The 18,942-nt window shown below is 42.3% G+C and overlaps 1 protein-coding gene across 1 annotated transcript; it reads right to left on the reverse strand.

Annotated features, from left to right (window-relative positions):
• Nucleotides 1-2,973: 2,973 nt before the first annotated feature.
• On the reverse strand, nt 2,974-8,283 carry zbtb8a (zinc finger and BTB domain containing 8A). Its single transcript, XM_036542770.1, has 4 exons — nt 8,131-8,283; nt 5,198-6,066; nt 4,549-4,718; nt 2,974-4,254 (listed from the first exon to the last, which is right to left on the reverse strand). Exons 1-4 carry the CDS (start codon nt 8,193-8,195, stop codon nt 3,904-3,906), a joined length of 1,455 nt encoding a protein of 484 aa, XP_036398663.1. The 5' UTR covers nt 8,196-8,283; the 3' UTR covers nt 2,974-3,903.
• Between the last annotated feature and the right edge of the window lie 10,659 nt (nt 8,284-18,942).

The following is an 18,942-nucleotide window of genomic DNA, read 5'->3' on the forward strand; positions in this document are numbered from 1 at the left end:
GCCCTGAACTGTAAAACACAGCAGCATTACAACATAACCATCTCTCTACAAAGCTCTTACCAACCACAACACCTCCGCCTGACAGGCACTGCCACAGAATACTAGCTAAATGTACAGAAATATCAAAAGAAAAATATAAAAAAATAACCTCTTGATGAGTAAGTTGTTGCAGGGCATGCCTGTATTCAGGTGCCTGTAGTAGAGGTACTCCTCTGCCTTGAATGCTTATGGTTTATTACGACTGAGTAAGCTGTTACCTGAATACTGATCTGCATCTGAGATTGTTTAACCAGTATCTGTTTTGAGCTTGTTATTAAAGGCACGGTTTGTTGACTCTTTGTTCATGTAACAAAATATTAAGAGTAAGTGCCACTGGAGGCATCTTATTTTCTTGTGTCCCTTATGAATGGTAGGCCTAAACTGTTGCAAAGAAAAGGATTCGAGGGGCCATGACAAATTAACCGAACAGACTGCACAACTAATTAAGCTTAACAAAGACAGTTGGCCTCTATTTTAAATAAATCCAGTCAAAATGTGTTCTTTGTGTTTCACATACCTTTTACAGGATCCAGGTTGAGACACACACACACATAATAACCTGTAATTTGTATTATTACTTTGTCTTTATGTACATGTATTTTAACTATATTTGTATTCATCAGACTATATTAGATTTATTATAAGAATATTATATTATGTAATATAATATTCTTGTAATATATATAAGAATATATTATGTAAATCATCAGCTAACAAAGAAATGGCCAGCGCCGCCATCTTATCTAATGATATATAGTTTTTTTTTTCCATGTTAAAGAGGTTATCCTTGCCAGAGTAGTATCCAGAGTAGACTTGGAACGTGCCAGTAACGTCGCTGCAATGCCATTTTGCAACGCTCTAATAATGTTCTGACGCAACGTTCAGGAGGCAACGTTCAAGCTGCAGGAATGCAGCGTCGTGGACTGACATTTACGAATCGAAAGACGTTGCTGGGCCTAGTCAGCAGGCTGCAGCTTCATCCATTTTGACGTTCACGATGCCTCACTCCTTCCTTTTGTCCCACCCAACCATCAGCTCCACCATGCGCTTTAGGCGCCCATTCTGTGCGCATACGGTGAAGTGGACCGTTTTAAGTGCGCGTTATATGACGCCTTGGTGGCTCTGACAAACTTATTTCCAGCACTAACCGTTTTGACAACTGGGGCTCCAGTAACAATTGTAGGCATTCAAAATTCGCTAGTTAGTGAGAATGGCACAGTGTAAAAAACTGCGGGGCGAGTTCTTCATATTTCACAAAACGTAACCCAGCCTAGACCACATAACATACAGTCAGTTTACTAACTAGGTATATTTTCCTGTTTAGTGGTTTACAATGAGTCCCGTTATACATTTAGTCTAGGTTAAATGCTTTTGTGCCTATCGGTAATGGTAGGCCTATGTAGGTAAAAGCAGTTTAAACAGCTGGAATTAAACAAACACTATTATTCGCTAAATTATAATACGTCTTTTTAAAAACAGCTATTTGCACAACTTACTTACAAACTGCAAACAACTAGTTATTTTTCTTTCTCACATAGAAATAGCCAACTAGCGACCATTACGGCTTGTGGAACCGCAACAGGCCTACAGCGAACGTTAGCTACTGTCTTTAACTGCGTATTTAACACTCAAGGTCACCCGCGTACTTGCCTAACCAAAGTTTTCAAATACTGTTCTTAGCCAACACTATGAGTTTGGCAGCTGCTAAATTCTGCAAACTAAGTGTGTAAGAATAAAAAGTTCTTTACGTTACCAAGTCCTCGAAGTTTCAGACAGAATGAATTGTGATTACCCACACTAAATCCGGGCCTAAAGGGCACCATGATTAGGTAACAAATTAACAAAATTTGTTACAAATTATTGGCCTACACTCTAGGTAAACTATAGTCAAGGAAAAGTTACGTCGAAGGTAAGCGAACATCCATGAAAACGTCGTCTTGCAAGGACAAGAGATAATTGGCAACTTGGAAAACTAGCTGGCCACAGGATTTTTTTTAACACGTGAATATGGGGTACAAAAATTAACTACTCACCAGCAATTAGTTTTTTTTTTTTTTTTTTTTTTTTTTTTTTGCTAAAAGCAGCAAAAACAAACCTGTCATTAATAAAAATATAAATAAATGTAAAATTACATATTTACCTATATTGCGTCATCCAGGCCTCAAGCTAATAGTATCCGCTCTCTTCCACGCTTAGCCAGCCATTTTATCTGAGTGGATTCCAAAAGGAAGTCGTCATAGGTCAGAAGCGAGAGAATAGAAATGTCCTGAAAGTAAATTATACTGTCTGTCTCTGTTCAAGTTCATGGTTTGTATAAAAATGTTGTAAATAAATGTTTTTGGGAAAAAAAGTCCTGAAAGTGGTATTGTGCTGCCACCAGTGCAGCGTAAAAATCGAAGCCATCGTTACCTCCGTTATTCGGGCAAGCTTTCCACACGAAATAGCCAACAGGAGAGGTTGGAAATAAGTAAACGCTACGTATTTAGTGAATGTAAAGTCGATGTTCTGTCACCTCTGCACTCACTTTGCTGAAACATATCCGGCATCTTACACGCTGTACGCCATCTTTAAAAAGTTGGGTTATTAGAATGATGTGGAATGGTGCCCCATTGGCATAATAGTGAGACATGAATTCCACAGGACGCAAAAAAAGCGTCTTTTGGAAAAGTTTCAGGTAAGATAAGCAAATATTTCAGAAAAACGGGTCTGCAAGCGCATACTTCCGGACATGACTCATACTGCTCCTCTTTATTATGACACACACACACACAAAACACACGTGGCATTCCATCAGACACTTCCCACTGTTTCTTCTGCAAATAATGTGTATAAAAATATCTTTATTGTGTAGAAAAATTATAAGTAAAAAAAGTCATAAATAAATCATGTCAATCACAAAACAACATCAACGTTTAAAATATAAAATTGGTCATTCATAAGCACAGGCAAGGTAACTGCACCACTTTACCGGGGGTTTAAACCTCAAGTCTGAACTATAAGATTCTAATCATATCAGAATTCAAATTGTCATTCCACTGTCTGACGAATTCAGTGGTCTGACATTGTGAACTTGAGGTTGAAACTCCTACCAAGGTTGCTGTGATTGGCCCACAGTGTTTATTAAATACAGTTAAATACAAGTAGATACAATTTCCACCATGTAGAGGGTAGCACAGGGACACCTGGACTATAGCTGTTCACAAAGGCTTCTGTTGCTGCCCTACAGTGGAATGACAAAACCATCATTTATTGCTTGGTTTTTAAGTCATATTTGTTTTCTATGGTGCCTTTTGACTTCCCTTTACATTTCCTGTATATTGTCAAAATGCATTTAATGGCATTACAGGTTGAAGACATCACCATTCAGTTGAAAGTTCAGGTGTTACACCTGTTCCTCTGCAGACAGATATCAGACTGTTTGTGTGAGAGTGAAAGAGTGTGATCATGCACGCTCTGTTATAAAGTGGTTTCAAATTAAGATACAAATAACTGTATTATTTACATAACATATAATAGTAAAATGCCTGTATGTGATTGTTTAAATGATGTTAGCTATTTTCCCCAATAAATTAAGTTAAAATTCAAACCGAGCAAAACCAAGCAATATTTTGGAATGGCTGCAGGTTGCAATAATTACAAACCAATTTGGCACTGGTAACTCAATGAACAGAAAATTACCATAGGAGATGCATGTGATTGTTCTTTTATGACTGCCTTGTGAGATATTACTTGTGAGTTGTTTTTCTTACTAAATATTGGACATTTGTTCAGATTTTGTAGATGGTTAAATCCTAGGGTTTATACAATCCCAAGGAATGATGTAATAAGTGATTTCAAATCATGCCTCCACACAAGGGGGTACTCTTAAGTGAAGACTGGCTTATTTTCACACTGGAGGTCTAGCTCCTCCTCACTGTCATCCACTTCCTGGATGATGAGGTCAGCGCCCGAGTCTTCCGCCAGATCATCATCATCATCATCAGCCATGAGCCACGCCTTGTCCTGGTCGTCCTCCTCTGTATCTACAGCCAGAAACAGCCCCGACTCGCTGCTGGCTGCGTCCGAACTGTCAATCACCACGCTGTCGCAGCCACTTTCCTGGATGCACTCATTGCAGAGGCGGTAGCGGCGCGTGCCCTCGCTCACCACACGCCCACTCTGCTCCGTCACATGGCGCTTGCACTTCCTGCACACCAGCTTCCGCGCCTGGTGGATCTGCATGAGAGGACAGGAAGACGAGGGTTTACGCCAACATCAGACAATGCACACATGCACATGTGCACACACATATACACAGAGACCAATGCATGCACACACACACACATATATACACACACACACACACACACACACACACACATATATATACACACACTCACACATATACACAGAGACCAACACACACACACAAACCACAAACACACACCATTTGCCCAGATGCTCAGCAAAGGAGCATCATTGACTCAGAGCATCACTCAGCTGCGGCGCCCAGCGGACTAGGTGGCTCACCGTCTCAAAGTGGCTGCGGAGGTGCTCCAGGCGGGTGAAGCGCTTGCTGCAGGCCTCGCAGGGGTATGGACGCTCCCCCGTGTGACAGCGCAGGTGCCTCTTCAGGTCAGCTTTCCTCTTCACCGTGTGCGTGCAGAACGGGCACTTAAAGCGCATGGTGGGGCTAGAGTCTGGGTGAGACACAAAGGAAGGAGAGATTGAAGAGGGAGGCATCATGAACCCCAAAACGGGAGTAGCTTCAACTTACTGACTAGGCCCAACAAAGCCTTTTGATCTATAAATGTCAGGGATCGACAGTACATCCTAGCGCCACCAATCATGGGGTTCATGACATCTTATTCTCCCAACCCTAGCAGATCACCTCCAAATTCATCATGCTCTGCCATCTCCTCTGACCACAACTACAGAGCTGGAGAATTCTTATAGTTAAGACACTGATTTCCAGGAGTCATAGTGAATTAAAATTTAGGACTTAGCACTGAACCAAATCATATATTGATTTTGGATTGATCCTAACACTGAACAGGCATGGAAACCAAGTTAAGCACTGCTGTGCCCGGCTTCCTCTTTTTCCATTACCCAAACCTGACATCTCCTACACGACCTCTAGCCTCCACACTCCACCTCCATCCGCCCACCTTTATCTTACCTTTGTTAAACAGGCCCACGACCCCGACAATGGTGGGGAGGGTGGCATAAAGTTCATCTGCTTTCTGTGCTTTGAGAGACGGCGCCCCCTGGAGGTCCAGAGAGTACATTGCATCAGCGTCAGTCAAGGCATTCCAGGATTTCCTTTTCCCTGATCCCTTTCCTCTGCTCTCCGAAACCAGCGTGGGTAGTTGATATCCCCCTGAATCTGACAGAACCTCTGCCTCGTGGGCCTGCTGGGCTTTGCGTCCCCCACGCTGGGGAGGGGTGCCAGTGGCTCGTTTTGGGGAAGGGGCCTCAGGCTCCTGGTAGTAATCGATTTGAGGGCTGCCACAGTAACCTGACCATGCAGTGGGCAGTGGACTGGAGTCTTTTTGCGTAGCGGTGGGGGGGGCCGGCTGCAGCTCTGCATCTGTGCTGGCTCCATGGGTGCTGTCGTTCTCAGATATGTGTTCGTCATCCTCCTTGGCACTGATATCCAGGGAGGACTTGATGAAGCCCTTACAGAAGCTGATGACGTCGTTCATCTGCAGGTAGCTGGCCGCGGACATCACCTCAATCACGTTGTCGCTGGTGAGGTCAAGTTGGCCTGAATAGACAAAGTCGAGGATGACGGAGAAGATGTCGGGGCTGAAGACCTCGAAGGAGGCGCTGACGGGCTCCCCGCAGTTCTGGGCGCCCTGAGACAGAAGCATGCGGAAGTACCCGCTGCTGCCGAACAGGACGTTGCGGTGCGCCTTGAAAAGCCGTCCCTCCACCAACACATTGCAGTCGCAGAAGAGTTCCTGACGTCTCTGCTCATCCAGCTGCTTAAGCAGACGGCTCTGGTGGCTGACAGACATCTCTGTGCTGGACACTCGCAGTGCATGTCTACATTGACAGTATACACAGTGCATTAGTGCAAGCATCACAATGATATTTTCATATATCTGTGTGTGGATCATATCTATATCATAATCATGGCTGCAATTTCAACACATTTGTATGTATTTGTATGACAATATTGCTAAATGTTTTCAAATGGACTTGTCTGAACAAAACATATTTTCAAGAATATTATGGCATTCAATATTAAATCATTTAATGCATTCATAAATACTATACTGGGATCATAGAAATATGCTTATATATAAGATAAGAACAGTGATTTATTCAATTACCCCAGGCAATGGTTTATGAAAATGCATATACAGTGCAAAAGAAAAAATGGAAAAAAATGTATGGTCAAAATAATTGGAATATGAGCTTAGCCCCACAAAAGAGAAAAAGCAAGGGGCAAAAACAAAGTGTGATGCAGTGTTTAGACATCTAGACTCAGCATCTCAGGGGGCACTCTTTGTGTACTTGGTGGCCTCACTAACGTGCTGCTGTGGGATGTGTGAGATCTTATGCTGTAAGCATTAGACCTATTTCCTAAGGCCATTAGCAAAGAAAACAAACAATCGTCATTTACTGTGCCTTCAGCAGGGACCAAGAACAGTATGGTTATTGAAAGCCTTAATATGAGCATATTTTGTTCTGCTTCCAATTGGTGTCAAGCTAGTTGTTCACTGTTGTATCAAAACAGAACTGAGAATACAACACGTAGAACAAAGAGGAAATGACCCTGCTGGCAATCATTCATTAAGACAATATTTTGCTGCCAGCAGTGGTTAAAATCACAAAACATTTTGCTCCTCTTTGAGAAGGCCTATTTTTGACAGTTGTCCAACCAGTATCGGCTCATCTAAACGTCAAAATATCAGTATTACATAATTTTACTGACTATGATATCTCTAGTTGACAAGATTGACGGTATGTACTAACCAAAGGGAGCAGCTCGGAACCGAAATCGGAGGTTTCCAGTTCAACTTAACACCCCTATCTTTTGTCTTACACCTTCGCACTAGAGAGCCTTTTGTTTTGTACAGCATAAAGAGGGTATTCCTCGGAGACTCTGCCCACCGCACTCCCTGCAATGTGAATGGTGGAAGAAGCTGTCAATCAATGGAGCGCTCTCGACGAGGGAAGCTACACCCGACTCTCTGCATCGGGCAACAAGGGACTCCAACGGCAAGCGCTCGAGGCACCGATCTGCGCTGAGCTAAAAACGAGTCTGGGCAACGACAGCAACCCAAGACAAGCTCAATTCGGGGTATAGGATCGGTTATCTGAAGATGAGAAGTACACATGCTAACATCTTTGAACAGAAAACGAAACGTTCCTTCAATTAAAAAAAACTATAAGTAAATGGCAGTTGCCTTCATTGGTGATTATTGACGTGAATGTTATTTGCACCACTAATGCGCAATGCAAAATGAGCCATCATTCTCTCATTACCCGTTTTTTTTTTTTTAAAGAAAGGATTCTCGATTTAAACGAACATGACAGCTCAGTGGCGCCCGAAGTACCGACGCCCGTTTAGTGCCTAGGGAAAGACTACCCATAACCAAAAATACAATGCAATGCACAGGAGATATTGTAACACTCGTACACTAAGCTACACTTGAACATCTGTATTTGAACAATTTACGAAAAAGTGTACATTATCCAAGAATAATAAAACGGGTAGCTCTTTTCTGTCCTCACGCAGCGAAGCCCCATGGGTCTGGAGAGACGCCCACTTGTATACCAACAATAGAAAATATACCATGTCAGTTGACAATACATTCAGGGACTCAAATGCCTGTTTTCAACCCGACTCTCAAACATCTGTCCTGCCCGACGTGCCCGTGGCTCACATCTTATGTACACCCGGTTTTTGCCGTTCGCCGACTACCCCCTCTCACCTCAGTCCGGGAGTACCATGGTCAGCGGAGAGTGAATTCATGTGTTGCGGAAAGAAGCACTTACTTCGCAGGCGTTCGATATCCGCAGGACCCGCTGACGCCCTAACGTTACACCCCGCCACCCAACCTCCCCCCGATACTGCCAATAATAGCTATCGATACTCACTGTTGCCCTGGTTCGCCGGGCGTCCGAGAAGATCTCTTCGTCCTCATTTCGGAGACCATTTCCATTTTTTTGTATTTGATCTAACGTTAACTGGCTACCTCTCTCCTTCTCACTCGCGCAGGGTACACATTCGTTTAGTTCCTGCTCAGCCCTAAAGACCGAAACCCGGTTATTGGACAAAAGAAGCTGTGCTGACGTGGGTGTTTAGCTGAGCGCCCGAGGGCCGGAGAGCCACTTAAAGCTCCAGTGTCCCTTTTTAGCTAAGTAAATACATCTGAAGTACCCGCCGGAACGCCCGCGAAGCGGCACCAACACCCAAAAGGGCGTCGGATGATTTGTATCTTGTATCCAAGATACCAAATAATTTCAAACTGCAGTTAAACGATTCCTTCACCACTGACGTTGACTTTGTGCGTACGCTTCTGTTAGAAACGTTGCCTAAATTGCCTAAATACAGGGAATCTCCATCTCCTGCACCTAGACTATCGAAATAGACCTTTCCTCATACTATCGGGCAAATATAAGACGCATATCTACTGACATCCCGCTCTTTAATTTTAATCTTAACTGCATAGCCTACCTGAATTGTCTTTTTTGATTTTTTTTTTCTTCGAATTGCCTTGTGAACTGTTAGACCATTATCCCTTTTATCCACGAACGGTTTTCTTTGCTTTATGCAGCTGTTATAATTATTCTTACTGCAGCCGCATAATTAAAATAAAAAGTAAATTCGACCATTGTGTATTTAGTCTATTTTACATCAAGATAGACTAATACCTCAAACCTTGATTTTGAAAATCAGTTGTAAACCTTTAGAAACTTTAGAAATCACAATGGAGTAGGCTTGATGTAGTCTAATTTTTAAAAAATACTGGCAAAGTGCTCGAAATGTAGGCCAAGTTTTTTTTTTCATCAAAGTACATTTAATAATCATTGTTTCATGTTATTTACAATGAATATAAGGATATAAAAAATGGGATCAGAATAATATCATAATGTAACATTTGCTCATTCCAAAAATAAAAAAAACTTTCATGATATAGCCATTCAAATTTGAGTGGTTTTCAGATAACTGTGCCTTCAAAAAACAGCATTGTATGTCTACTTTATGACACATGCAGAGCTGTGTGGCAACAGTTAGGAGAAAAGCAAAGAATGAGAATGCTAACTTTACTTTTGCTTTTACTTAAAACTTTATAGGTCCCCAGAAAGTGTCCTAGTGTTACCATGGAAACAGTCCTTTACTTGCAGTAGCAGCCTTTGCTGCTGTGGAGGCCTCTGTTGGCAGGGCCCTGAACAGCGTGGGGAGGTTAAAGCCAGACCTGCCCTCAGATATGGGGCAGCTAGGTTAGCCGTCTCCAACTGCTCCGGACAAATGCAGAGATATGGAACAAAACTGCTTGCCTCCGCTTCAACATTCTTTCCTTCAGCAATAAGGAAGAAAAAGGGCCCCCACTCCTCCCTCTAGGAGGAACCAAATGTATCCTCAATCTTCTGCATGAGACTTGGTGTCTACGTCTTTGCCTCGCAGTCCAGACTGGCGTCTTCCTTTGGCAACACCCAGCACTGACCAAAATTGGGTTTCAGTGATCACCTCTGTCCTCCAGGAAGACAATATGGAGATCCTGTAGGTGGAATTACAAGAAGAGTGACTGCATCCACATATTCACCCGCTATAATAACCCCTACCTCTCAAGACGACCACCTCCACTGTTCTACATTGTTGTCAAAGTCGTCTAAGTTTCACCTCCTTCCCCTCATCCAGACAAACGGGCCAATCACTGTCCATATCACTGCGCAGAGCACACTCTAATTGACTGCTGAAGTTGATGGGTGTGGAGTCCTCATGGGTGGTTGTGACACAGGTGCAGCCATCGCACAAGCGAAGCACTTCAGCCCAAGTGATGCCAAGCCTGTCAATATGCGTCAATATCCCTTAAACACAATTGGCCAGTTTGAGTAATGTAATTATGGAAATGCAGACACACCAACAGCATATGTCAAGATGGCTGTTCTCATTGTCGTTTGCTGCTGTTAGTTTAAACGAGACCCAAGAAAGCAACACAACTTATCCCTTGAAACAGACCATGCATTTCCACGTTAATTCTTTAATTACGTATATGCATTTTGCAAATATACAGCTAAGGATTTAAACGTGTGGGGTTTTTTTTTTTACACAAAACTTATTTTCCCTCCCTGTTAGACTGACACATGAAAACATTTTGCACATAGTCTTTGTTATTGGTACAATACAGTATTTATGAATTTCCCCATTTTCAAGGATTTGTAGAACAGATCTCCCACAAATGGGGAATTTGCTTCCTGGGCAGAATCACTAATGCCAGTGAATGATAATATCTACCTCATTTTACAACGGGAAAAGCCACCTCCCTGAAAATGACCCTACTATAATACTGAGAGAGTTGCATTTAAATGCCTTCAAAACTGTTCTAAGACCTTTAAAACACAAAACTGCCTGAGGACTCAAGATTATAATATACAAACAAATTATTTTCAGCACAACATAATCTCCATCAACAGTGTACCTGGTCACTACAGCAGATACTTTTACCTAAAGTTCTTCATTTTAAAAAATCCTGCCCTGTTCAAGATTACAAGGTGAAATAAGGCAAAACTCTCCTAAATGGCCAGATACTGATCAGCCTCTGCAGTGTATGCAGTTAAAGTCACTGTAGAGCAAAAACATCAAAAGACTTCAGACTTTCCATTAGCTCCTATACTGACCAAACGGCTCAGAGCCCAAAAGAAATAGCAAATCTACAACAAGAACTAACTTGCAAAACCCCAACAAACCAGGCCATTAGCCTACTCCACATCACAGCCCCACCCTAATTACAACTAACAGCGCTTACTGATTATAGCCTTGCCCTAGTGCTAATGCAAAAGCCCCGCATTCACTCCAAGAATACACTTAATTATCAAATGATTAAAGACCATTTTCTGAGCGCCAATGCAATCCCATTGTGGCCTCAGACCTATGGTTGACACCTTATCCTGAAATATGACCTGCAATAACCTCACCCTCATTTGTGACCCTTCTCATTCCTGTAACTGGCAGGCTCCCAATGTAAAATACATGGCATTAATACAGGATAGCAGTGGGGTCTGAGAACTGTTTACAGGGCTAAAAGTAGTTTGTCATGATGTCATCAACACGAGAGAAGATACTTGTTCATGGACATCATCAAGAGCAGGTGCCACTCAGATCATCTCTTAACATCAGCAGGACTGGCAAATAGCGAGCAAAGATAATTAGATTACCATATCATTATACTATGAAAATCAGCAGATCTGTGTAACACCTGCTGTAAATGCCCATAAAGTAGAAGCCCTCTTCCCCTTACTGTGTCACTGTGGATCTCCACAATGGGAGTCCTGTCCATTCCTAGCACTTCATCTACGTGGAATCCCCCCCCCCCCCCCCCCCGTTCTTGCACTGAGCGACATGCAGGACCAGCTGCTCCTTCAGTCTGAATCCCCCAGGGCAAAGGGTGAGGCCAGGGTAACTAGAAGGGGGGGTGGATGACCTTAGCTCAGCTGAGCTCTCAGCTCATATACACCAGTAGAGGTGCTACCAATTACCTGGGAGAAGTGCTGTACTGTAAAGCCTTACTGTCCTTTCTCCTCTTCAGATACCCCTTCACTCTCTTGGGTGCAGATCTCCAGGGAGGAGCCAATGCATTGGAGAAGCTGATCGTGTCAGTCACATGCTGGTAGTCAGGATCCAATATCATCTGGATGATGGTCAGTAAACCACTCTGTGATTGGGTGTGGCTGACCGCCCATCTGTCCACAAAGGCCATCTTGTCCACAGGAATGATGACTCTAACCCTGACTCCAACCCTGATTTATATTCCAAGTATAATTAAATTTGGAGAGACTAGCAAGATGGATGTCAGTTTAGTGGGTGAATTGGGTCCTTTTTAAGGCCAGATCTGCCTCTGGAGGCTGCAATCAAAACTGTGAGAGCAAAGGGCACCTGTGTACTTCATACTATTGTCAGAAGAGGGTGCTAGATCTTTGGGTTCTCAGAAACAAATAGATTTTGAGAGATATGGGAATACTGTGTCAATATGCATCCTTTTTTTGTTGTCACACCATTCACATATTTGTATCTTATTACATAGTACATAGAAATATTAGCATCACAACCAAGCTACCACAATGCGGAGCACACCAGATTATAGTAATGAACATCTCAGTTTCATACATCTAAATCATACATTCTGGATGGTGTTGTGCTTTTGATGTGGTTGTGGGGTAGGGGAGGGGTGGGGGTTGAGTCTCAGTATATTTCCTGTAGTTGAGCCTCAGATTATTTGAGTCACAGCTCAGATAGCGATTCTTTAGGACCTTAATAATAGCAACACTTTTCTTTTTTTTTCCCATTTAGTACATAGAGGGCATACTCTCAGTTTGGAGGCCAAAATTAAAACCAGATCTTCCTTTTGCTCCCTTTTTCTTACTCACTCTGCTGTTCAAGCTCATGTAGTCCTCAGAGGGACTGTCTGAATGTGGGAAAGAATTTTTTTCTGGATATGTTTACTGTTGAAGTTGTGTGATTTTTAATGGATGTTCAATCCCTTAAAAATTTGTGGTCTTTGCCAAAATTTCAGACACTGGGTTTAACGACTCAACAAGAGGATAAAAAGAAGGAAGCCACAAGGCCCAGTGCCTGAAGAGATTTAAAAATGGCAGTCCTCAAAAAAAAAAAAAAAAAACAGAACAAAAAAAATCAGAGGGGGAAAGACAAAGAGGGAAGGGCTAAGGAAGGGGGGTCGGATCGTTCCCCTCGGGGCCACATGAAAAGACACAAAAAAGACAACAAACAATAAACATGTTTGACATGAAGACACTGGTTTCTGCGGTGACAGGCAGTGCTGCCAGGGGCCTGGGGCTGGCACCACAGAAAGGGAGCCCACAAACGAGTCCTCGCCTGGAGCTGAGCCTCTGTGCAGGAACACGGGTCCAAACAGAACTGCCATCAGGATCCACAGAAGAAACAATTCACTCTCTCTTGTCAGCTTAACCCTTCTTATTTAGCCTTCAGGATGTTGGCGAATATCCCCACGAATCACTCCCCCATCACGCTCTCCTTGTTTTTGTAGTCTGTGTTGCTGTCCTTCAGCCCTGCCATGCATCCCTGTGGTAGACATGCATGACAGCTGCCATTGTATAAGAGTGTATCAACATATGAATTACAGTGACCTTTTTTAGTATAGTGTATCTCCCTGTTTTAGAGCATTATGCATTTTTTCAAAGCCAGATGCCAACCCTGACTGTCATGATGGTGAACAACCAACAACTGGTGCAAATACTAGCTAGCAAGTTAAAAATAATTAACACCATGCCACTGGTTATTAATATCTAGTTAGTTGATGGAACTAATATCTAGATGGAAAAAAATGATGATGATGGTCATGATGGCCTCTTTGGTTGCTGGGGCTTTTTTGAATAACGGGGCTTTTTTTGAATGTGATTGAATTTTTCAATCACATGTGACCTGCAGAAGTGCGCACAAGAAAACAAACACAGAAACATGCACACGCACTTGCACACACACACAAAACCCTGTGCCAAGTCATCAAAGGATTACCAGGAACTGAGGGTTACACATGTACATTGAGAGCATTGTACACGTATGTGTATGTGTACGTGTGTGTCCATGAGAATGTGTGTGTCTGTGAAGGTGTATGTGGGTGTGCGCACATGTGCATGTGCAGGTATGTGAACGTGTTTGGCTGGAGTGTTGTGTTATACCTGCTGAAGAGGCCTGTTCAGACTCTCATTGCAAATACATCATTGTAAATTCTGCTCTACGCTCCTTTTCTTTTTTGTTTTGTATGAATCAGGTCGATGGTCAGATTTTGATGCCCTCTCTAAAACCTGAAACTGAAACAGAAGGCAGCCTCTCTCAGTGTCCCTCCATGAAATGAACTGCAGCGTTTAATCCTCCCAGAGTGAAACTGCTCATGAATAATTTATGTTTGCTGTCGGTAATATTTTATCACTTTTGCCAAGTGAGAAAGGGGGTGACACAGAGTAAGAGTAAGGGGAATCATTAAAGAATGTATGATCAGGTTTAAAAATAGCTGTGATTTCCCCCTCAGAAAGAATCTGCTTACTGCCCCATGGCTGTTTATGGGTGGTAATGATGCTCGTTTCTTCCTTTTCACAGCACTGTTCACGTTATGGTGTAAAATAGTGATACACAGAAAGATGTTTAAAAAGCAGAAAGGGCGAAATAAGGAGAACACGAAGAAACAAGGATGGGTGAAAGTGAACGAGGAAGAAAACATTTAAGGCCTGCCAGGAAAGGGGGGGGGGGGGGGCAGCGAGAGAAAGAAGGGGATAGGGGAAAGGGGAAAGATACAGAGGGAGAGTGTGACGCATGGATGAGTACAGAACAGGAGGAGGGGAGGGAGGAGGAGGAGGAGGAGCCCAGGCACTGGAGGAGTGTGAGGAGTCCCATCACCAAGAGGCAAGAGAACAGAGGTGAAGCGCACCAGAGGGACCACTCTGAGACTGCTCAAAGACCACTCAGAGTCCTCTCAGAGACCACTCAGAAACCACTCAGAGGCCACACTCTCTGCCAGTCTGTCAGCTTCTCCTACTGTTATGAGGGAGTGAGCGATGAAGGGATCCCCCCCCAACACAGCGGAAGAGAAGCTGAAAGGCAAGGGCCGGGGGACAACAACAGGTGAGGATGACATTCCAGAAATAAGGCCCTAGACATCACACATTCTCTAATCCCACACCCTCACCTACTAAACACTCTCACCCATTAAACCCACCACACCCTTCTTCCACTAAACCCACCACACCCTTCATCCACTAAACCCACAATAAACACATATTACTGCAGATTAAGCAATGCCAGAATGCTGACCCACCAAAGAGGGGATTTTGGGGATTTTTTAATACTTATTTGGAGAAATCTGAAGTAGCTTTGATGAAAGGAAACTATCAACATTTTCATCTTTAATTGAAAACATTTCAGTGATGTCATTCAAGTCAAGTCCTTGTTGGAAACAGAACTGGACAAAGACACAGGTGTGAAGTTAATGTAAGAAAGACTTGGTTTTGTATATCTTTCTTTCTTTCTTTGCCTCCTGCTGTATATCTGATGTATGGTTTCCATAATCTTTGTCATCTACAAATACCCCATCAATCACCATTCAATTTGTAATGTTCTCTGAAAATCAAGAGCAGGTGTATGTTCTAAGTAAATGAAAAGACTTCCAGAAAGCTGTGATCACTTAATTTAACACAGAAATGCAAAGATATGTTCTGATTTAACTGGATCAAGTTATAGACATGAGGAAAGGAAAAGGAAAAATATGTTTGAAGCCATTTCTCTCTCAGTTCCTCCCTTCATCCAGGTGTTAATAAGTCCTGGAAATAGTCGCTTAGCTTAGAAAATAGACATGCACTCATTTCTATAAAGCAGCCACCTGAGGTCCACATTCAAAAGAGACTGATATAAGTTAAGGCAAATATGTATATCACGTATGCTGCAAAGGACATCTGAAATCACTGCCAGTGATCAAAGAGAATTGAAGAGCAGGCATGTTACCAGAAGCATGATTGAAAATGCTGTCCCGTAGCAAAAATTGTAATGCTTGTAATGTTTGGCTTTGAATGTTTTTAGTTTTTTTTAGTTTTTTTTTTTTTAATCAGGATGTTTGTAAAACACATATTTCCAAGGACTCCAACTGCTAATCCATTTCTTCAAGTATTAATCTTTTAAGGACTTTAAGGAACTTTTCACAATATGCAAGCAGCTTAACATATTTATTAGATTCACTAGAAGGCAAACAGACAGGCATAATACATAGAACAAGGCAAAAGAGTTAAACAGGTTGAAATAGATAAATATTTTGTTATCAGATTCGTACTTTTGAATTCTATTACAGATTCCTTGTTCTTTTAAAATGCGGATTGTAGTATACGGTGAGGCACATGTGTTCTCATGCGGATTAATCCATTGGAAGTGACGCTCTGTATGTTCTGAAGGCACATGTGTCTATTTCTCTGTATGTTTGTTTAGCCGTGTCTCTGGCCCCATACCCCCAGGGCTGTGTCTCACAATTTCCGGCCTGCAGGAAGCGCAGAGGGGTGAGTATCTACAGACATGATTATATCTGTTATACATATTATACTATATATACTCTGTACCTTGTAGAGTCTGAAATTGGGGTTGATGGGACCTAGACAAGTGAATAAGAGCGGGAGTTAGCAGAATCAGGACAGGTGAATGAAAATGAAGGTTTCTGGAATCCTAACAGATGAATCAGAGTGGAGAAATCATAACTTATTAATCAGAACAGGGGTTACTGGAAGTGGTGGAGTGGAACAGGTCTGTTCTGCTGCCTAATTCTGACCTTTTCTGTGTTGCTCAGATTATTGAGAAGAAGCACAGAGATCGCATCAGCTGCAGCCTGTCAGAGCTCAGACGCCTGGTACCCAGTGCCTTGGAGAAACAGGTATCTATCTACATCTAAGATATGTACTCAGGGAAACAGGTATTTATGTACACCTCTGATCCACAATCTACCACAAGAAACACGTTACCATGTACACCTAAAATCTAGATTTTATCACAGAGAGACACATATCCATGTCATGTAAGTGAAATATAAGATAACATATTTACACGGATATGGTACAGTAGGCATACAGTTGTATGTGTTTTCAGACTAAACCTGAAAGCATGAACCACAGAGCATTTCTGTGGTTTTTAAGGTCATTATTGTACTGTTATTGTATTGTTGTTATTGTATTGTATTGTACATGTCTCATGTTTAAAACATTTCTGTGGTCTTGACTATAACACTGTATCTCATTTTTATACTATTTCTGTGGTCTGAACTATAACATGGTGTCTATGTTTAAAGCATTTCTGTGGTCTTGACTGTAACATGGTATTTCATGTTCAGAGTATGTCTATGGTCTCTAATGTAACACTGAGTCTCATGTTTAAGGCAATTCTGTGGTCTCAAATGGCATACCACTTCTCATGTTTGAAACATTTCTATGGTCTACACTATAACACTCTACTGCTATGTGCACCACCCTAGCCAATTCACCAGGATTCACCAATTCACCACCGCTACCCTGCTTTTCCGCCCCTGGCCCTGGGCAGGCTTCCAGCTCCCCAGCGGCTCTGTTGCAGTACAGCTAGTAGGTGTTCAACCCCCCGGGAAGGAAGTAAGGCCAGGGTTTTCTTATCCTTTGTGCAGCCCCCCCCACCCCTCTGCTCACTCCTCAAAACACCATATTGTCTCTGCGCAACACACAACATGCCAGCTGAAAATGGAGAAGGAGAGACTGGTCAAAAGCTTCCGGTCATCTTTAAATGGCCATGCACCTCAATTGTAGGACCATTTAAGGGTGTTCAAAAAAATATGCTGCTTCATTGGCTGTGGGACCTCTGCATAGACTGAAGCGAATCTGAAATCATCTCATTAACCGCCACTAGAGGGCGCTGTGGCGTGCCGTCATGCAGAGGCGTGCTCTGCCGTCATGTACATGAGCAGTCTGTGGGACAGTTTCAGGCAAAATTCTGAGAAACCTCAGACCTGACAGAACTGATCGCACAGCTCAGTTAATTTGACCTTTTCTCTGACAGAACACAAAATTTGCTATGTTAGCAACACTGATTTAGCAGTAAGGGGTTCCAGTACAGGCTGACATTTTAGAGAGTGGCTTCACAGGGGGTCACAGGGGGAGTCAAGCGATATAAAGGCAAAAACTGTGATTGGGATGACATTTAAACACCAGCAGACCTGCAGGACCACCCAGATTAAATAAAATACATTTAAAAATAAAAAGCAGAACAGCAGCCATTGCCCAAGATGTACATCAAACTTCCACAATGCACAGCTTAAGCTAATATTGAAGAGTGTTAATCATGTACAGTAACTGAACAACAATCAGAAGGCCAGGCACATACTGGGTTGGAGACAGTGTTACGTACGAGCATGTGTGTGAGAAGGCAAAGACTCTGTGACTGAAGTGGTCACACAGAAATTCCAGGGATAAGACAGGAAATGTTCTATGGCTTGAATCAATCAAACTCTCCACTGTACAAGACTGGATCAGACCCTGTGCCAGACTTGTTTGTGAAAGTGCAATTGTGAGCAAGTAAAACAAAGTCTCATAAACTTCTCTTATGTGTTCTTATTTTTTTTCTTTAGGTTTGGGCCATTTGAAGTGCTATTCTGAAAACAATGGTGTTGCTTTCCCACAGTGAAAATGTCAGATGTCTTGGTTTTAGAACTACATTTAAGAAAAACGCATACATATCATAACACATAGATGACATGTAAACACATAAATGGCATTAAAGTACAATATCTCTGACAAAATGGTCATTTCCTCTTTAGGTTTAGTCAAATAAAATAACAAAAAAGGTTCTATAATCTGATATTTTATTATGAAAGATTTTTTTGATCATAACCATTTCCCCTTTGCATACAAATGAATACAATGATAAGTTTAAGTGAAACAAAATATTTTCAACAATCCCATTTAAATTATTTTTGCACACTCCGGTTATGCAATTGTTGTAATGTGAAAACATTTCTCCACCAAATTCAGAGATTTAAAAAAATGCTTGTGTTGTTCGATTTATTTGCACTAGGTGGCAGCAGAGGACTAGCAGAGGACTGAATGAGTCAATAGTGTCTGCAGCTAACCATTTATGGATCAAGCCATGGAGGGTGAATGAACTGAATTTTTCACTATTAGCAGTATGCAAATACAAGGCCACATCATGGACCACTTGGA

The sequence above is a fragment of the Megalops cyprinoides genome, chromosome 12 (genome assembly GCF_013368585.1).
Source record: "Megalops cyprinoides isolate fMegCyp1 chromosome 12, fMegCyp1.pri, whole genome shotgun sequence".
Taxonomy (NCBI): Eukaryota; Metazoa; Chordata; class Actinopteri; order Elopiformes; family Megalopidae; genus Megalops; species Megalops cyprinoides.

Bases quoted from the DNA above. Each gene is read 5' to 3' on its own strand.
- zbtb8a (XM_036542770.1), bottom strand. From the start codon at position 8,195: ATGGAAATGGTCTCCGAAATGAGGACGAAGAGATCTTCTCGGACGCCC. The intron at 4,719-5,197 runs GTAAGATAAAGG...TGTCTCACCCAG, and splicing joins CGTGGGCCTGTTTAACAAAG to ACTCTAGCCCCACCATGCGC. The intron at 4,255-4,548 runs GTGAGCCACCTA...CCTCTCATGCAG, and splicing joins TCCGCAGCCACTTTGAGACG to ATCCACCAGGCGCGGAAGCT.